We start from the raw sequence: 4,649 nt of genomic DNA, 5'->3' as shown, positions 1-4,649 counted from the left end.
CTAATGCTATGCTACTCTGAAAATTCTCTATGTAATGTGTCCAAATGAGTCTACAGCCTCAGTAGGAATTCACAAATTGGAAAAAAGTTAAAACCATAATCCTACATGGTATTTTTTAGGAAACTGATTCTCACTGAGGCTTACAAGATCTCTTACAATATAAAGTTATAACTATAGTCTTTAATAAAATGTTCTTTAAAAACACTTAACTCTTCTTACTATGAACCACGAGCTGCAGCGTTTTTTTTCTGTGCAAAAAGCAGTGAGGCCTAATTACACAGACATCCCTGAACTGTTTCCATATTAATGTCAATATTAGAATTACACTCCATCTAAAAGAAGTAAATAATAGTTTGGGTCAAATTGCAATATATTGCACTGTCTGGTACTTTCATGAACCAAGCTTTTATTCTGAATTTATGCCATTTTTAACAATAGCAGAACTGGTCTTCCAGTTTGAGCTAATGTTAAAATATTTGTGTTTTTTAGACAAATGGTATAGGTCTGCTTTGGAATAAGTGCAACTATTACTCTGTTTCAATAATGAGAATATCCCAGTGTTTGAAACTAACATTACCTACATATTCTGATAAAATAAAATCATGGTAATCAGTAGAAGCCTTTCCTTTTTCTAATGATACCATTAAAATACAGTTGTAAGTCACTGTCTTATATACGCAGTTCTCTTGGTGAAGTGGGACATCTGGTGAAAGGGCTGCAATGGTGGGCTCTTTTATGCCAAACATGCATTTTAAAGATTATCCTTGAAAAAGGTAATAAATAGGACAAATAGCTTACACAAAGAAGAATACATACATACGGGGGAAACTGGAGAAATACAGCAGCAGTGAAAATTAACAGATGTTTTGAAAACTCACTGACTCAAAGAAGTACAAACCTGTGCAAGAGGCTTATTTTCATTCAGCTGTTCATGTTCAAAAAATCTGTCTAATCCTTGCTCTTTGACAATCTGCTCTGATTCATCAGAAAAGAGAACCGCATCCCCATCGAATGCCACCCTCAACTGTGTATCCGAGTAAGCAACGTCTTTGTTGGCAGTGAACATCGTAGCTGAGGCAATGCCTGAAAATGGATCAGAGAACCTCAGTTAGCATGTCCTGCAAAGTCATTCATTAAACTGTAAGCAGTTCAGTTCCAGCACCTTGTTTGTGGTGACCTTTATAGGCAGTGGGCAGAAACAATCACTAAAGCTAATTAGTAATGGCTGTTCTTTAACACAAATGCATGGAAGCTGTCCCATTGACATAAGTTCTTGGACATACTTCCTTCCACTTCCATATAAGAATATACAAAACCAGTCCCCAAGGTGCGCTGTAAATGGGCCAAGGCAGGAAATTCCAAGGAGACCACTGAGTCAAACTATTTGCTCTTTTTTTCACAAAACACAGAAGTTGTTTTTTGTGACTCGTATCAAAGAGATTACTCTATACTAACAGAAGTTGAATAGAGATGCGTAGGTGTGTATGGGAGTTTATTTCTCGTAGCACGGAAGAAGACAGAAAGGTGCGACAAAGGTAGGAGGCGATTAAGTTGTCATTATTAGCAGGCTGAAGGGTCAGAGAGGAACAACACAGAGAAATAATCTGATTTTATTTGATTAAGTAAAAATAAGTGAAAAGTTTGCACCATACAAATTGGTGACTTTGCATTTGATGAAGCAACACTACATTCTGTAAAATGTGCACAATGTATTAATTTTTTTTAGCAAGTTCAGCAGAGAGATAATAAAACAAAGTAAATTCAAACCTGCTTCTATTGCTTCTTGCACTTTTTCAGAGTCTGCTGAGAGGTACAAGTTCGTAAGATACGCAGTCAGGTAACCAATAGGGCTTTTTCCTCCCGTCATACAGAAACGCTCAATTGTTAAGCCTAAAGTAGGAACAGCACAACAAAGTGTGACTCTGCCTTGACACTACAAACCTGTAAAACGAGCCCATAAAAAGCTACACTAGCCTACAGTCGACAGTGAACTTCAAAAAGAAAAATATGTTCACTGTAATTTCAACATGTTAGACAACTTTACTACAATGTTTGATCAGCATTTCCTCCTTGAGAATTAAAAAAAAAACCTCTAAGACAGCAGAATAACTGCTGTGAAGGTATATGTATAGGGGGCGTAAATACCAAACAACAAAAAGTTTAAGGACTTCTCAGAAATTAGGATTCACACTTGACAAGTTAAATCGGGAGCTTTGGACCAAATTCTGTTTAACACTCTCTCACTTATGGTGACACCCAAAAATAAATACCATCCTCTGAGGAATGGGTGTCACTATCAAAGAAGCTGCTTTTACCAAGGTCAGAACAGGAAAAATAAAATTAATTCATTTAATTGTGTAACAGCAAGCAGTTCTACAAGGCAGCTTTTATTTTACTTACCGTAGTGATTGATGCTGTTTATCAGTCTCACTCCCACTTGGGCATGGTTATTAGTCATCAGAACAATGTCAAATCGTTCTTCATCATCAGGGTACAGCTCAAGAAGCCGAGCATTGACATGCTCCAGCGCCTGCAGGTTAAAGATGGGGAAGTCAACAGACAAGTGGAATGTGCCCTGTCTCTTAATCACTTCAGTGATAGGACTGTCTTGAAGGAGAATGTGAAATACCTGATAGTTTAACTTGCTGAACTTGTTTTATTCCTTTCAGCTCTGCTGCTCCCAGCAACCATTTGACTGGGTTCATTGCAAGGGAAGCAAGTAAGTTTCTTTTGCTTAGTTACAGAATTTAACTTTATCCCTTTTTCTTGGGATACCATGGTCATCCAGAATAAATCAATGCATTGCTGAACATTATCACAATCCCTCTTAATATTTTTTTTCCCCTTTGGCTTAAGATGGTGGACTTTAGTTTGTTCTACCTAATTTCCCTTTGAATTTTTTTGTTTGTTGTGGATACCAAACTTTTTTTTTCCAGGAAGAGAAAGATCTGCTTTGCAGAAATGTATAAGTTATCCCGCTCATACTGCTTAATATATTTTAAGGAAACATCGCTGGTGAACAGCAGCATGCAGAGACTTTCTTGTGCACTTGGAAATTGTTCTTGTGAAATCAAGGAGAAGGTGCAAAGGAATTTGTATGTGCAACGGCTTGTTTCACATGCACAAATGTGAATTTGGGCCGCATACTTATGCAAAGATTTACTGACACAGCGGACTGACATGCTCAGGTGTCAAGGACTGTCCTTAAGTAATGAGTACCAAATCATATCCTGTCAAGCATGATTTCCTTGAACATGTCTAATTGCAGTACTAAGTGAGACAGATTTTGATAAATTTAAGATCTCTTTTAAGATAATGACCCAACATGTTACATCCAGGGTTTGGCATTCTTACTTCCTTGACCTTCCATCTGCTCATCTCTCTCTGTATCCATCTGTTCTCTCATGTTTAGAATTTTATCCTTTTGGAGTCAGACTTGCTTTTTGCTCTGAGTTTGTACACAAACCTCTATTTTGGGATCTTGGCCCTTGAATGGCTTTCCTTGGGATTAGGGCAATAAAGTCAACAATGAGTCATCAAATGAATGCAACTGAATGTTGATATTCATTAAGGTGCTTTACAAAGTCAGGCCGGTTGTTAAGAATTAAAACATAGATTTAATAATTAAATTCTGGGAATCTCACTTGCACAAGCATGACCATGTCACATGGGGGTGTGCTTAGGAAAACGCCAAGTGAGACCCTCGAATAAGGCCTAGGAAAAAATCTTAGTATATGGTCATAACCAATTTCTACTGCTAATACTCTACTACACTGGCAATTTATTAAAATATTAGAAAATGAGGAAGAGTAGAGGAGGGGATGCCATTTTTTGTCCAGTGCTCATATACTGTGCAGTCCAAGGAGATCTTGGCCTATGATTAAGATTCTTAAGTGCTACAAACATGAGATATAACACTTTCAAGTTAGTATCTTATCTTTCAGTAAGGGAATACAAGCAAAAATATATTATTTCTTTTGGCTTTCTTTGTCTCTAAGTAGAAAGCATCACCCAAGAAACCCGTCGTTCTCTAGCCTAATGATTCCTGTAACTAAGCAATTTGTTAATATCTTAAAAAATACAAAGAATTAAAATGCAAACAGCATACTGGAAGGGAAGAGGGCAAGGTGCATTTAGCCTGGCATAGCTAACAGCTCTCATGTGTGTGAGGAGTTATCGACAGTCAAATCTTGCATATATTCAGACAATTTGATACTGAATGCTAACAAGTCTCTTGAAAACTGACTGTGCTAGCAGGGCTGCTACCTGTAGCTGCTACAGGTGGAAAGATGGAGTAAATCTGATAGTCCACGTAGCCTCACTGGTATACAAAGTGAAATATTTTATGACCATGCTTTTATGCTAAAAACACTTTTACTATGTTTGTACTATTAACATCTATCGCATTTTGAACAGCATGCGTATTGATATAAGTAATTTTTCCACTATGTATTTCCAATAAGTGATCAGCAATGCTGAAAATGTTTTAACTTCCTGAGACTACAACTGAAGCAATGAAAATTTACTTTTCAAACCTGAAGGAAGTGTTCTGCTACAACTCTGCTGTCAGCAAGTGTGACTGCTAATTATTATTTAATAAATTTTCTAAAATTCCTCTGGTGGAGCTCATCAAATGACTCTCCATGGAC

The 4,649-nt window shown here is 37.1% G+C and overlaps 1 protein-coding gene across 1 annotated transcript in view; it reads right to left on the bottom strand.

The window, feature by feature from the left end:
- Positions 1-2,607, bottom strand: part of LOC104461021 (cytosolic 5'-nucleotidase 1B-like) — a gene marked incomplete at its 5' end in the record, with an annotated part of 3,409 nt that extends 802 nt beyond the window's left edge. Inside the window, 3 exons of the mRNA XM_010072452.1 lie at positions 899-1,083; positions 1,768-1,890; positions 2,401-2,607. Coding sequence (XP_010070754.1) covers positions 899-1,083; positions 1,768-1,890; positions 2,401-2,607 — 515 coding nt within the window. The remainder of the gene's footprint in view (positions 1-898; positions 1,084-1,767; positions 1,891-2,400) is intronic.
- Between the last annotated feature and the right edge of the window lie 2,042 nt (positions 2,608-4,649).

Source organism: Pterocles gutturalis, unplaced genomic scaffold (genome assembly GCF_000699245.1).
Source record: "Pterocles gutturalis isolate BGI_N339 unplaced genomic scaffold, ASM69924v1 scaffold10367, whole genome shotgun sequence".
NCBI classification, from domain to species: domain Eukaryota; kingdom Metazoa; phylum Chordata; class Aves; order Pterocliformes; family Pteroclidae; genus Pterocles; species Pterocles gutturalis.
Note: the sequence above shows the minus strand (reverse complement) of the source record. Positions and strands in the feature narration are given on the sequence as shown.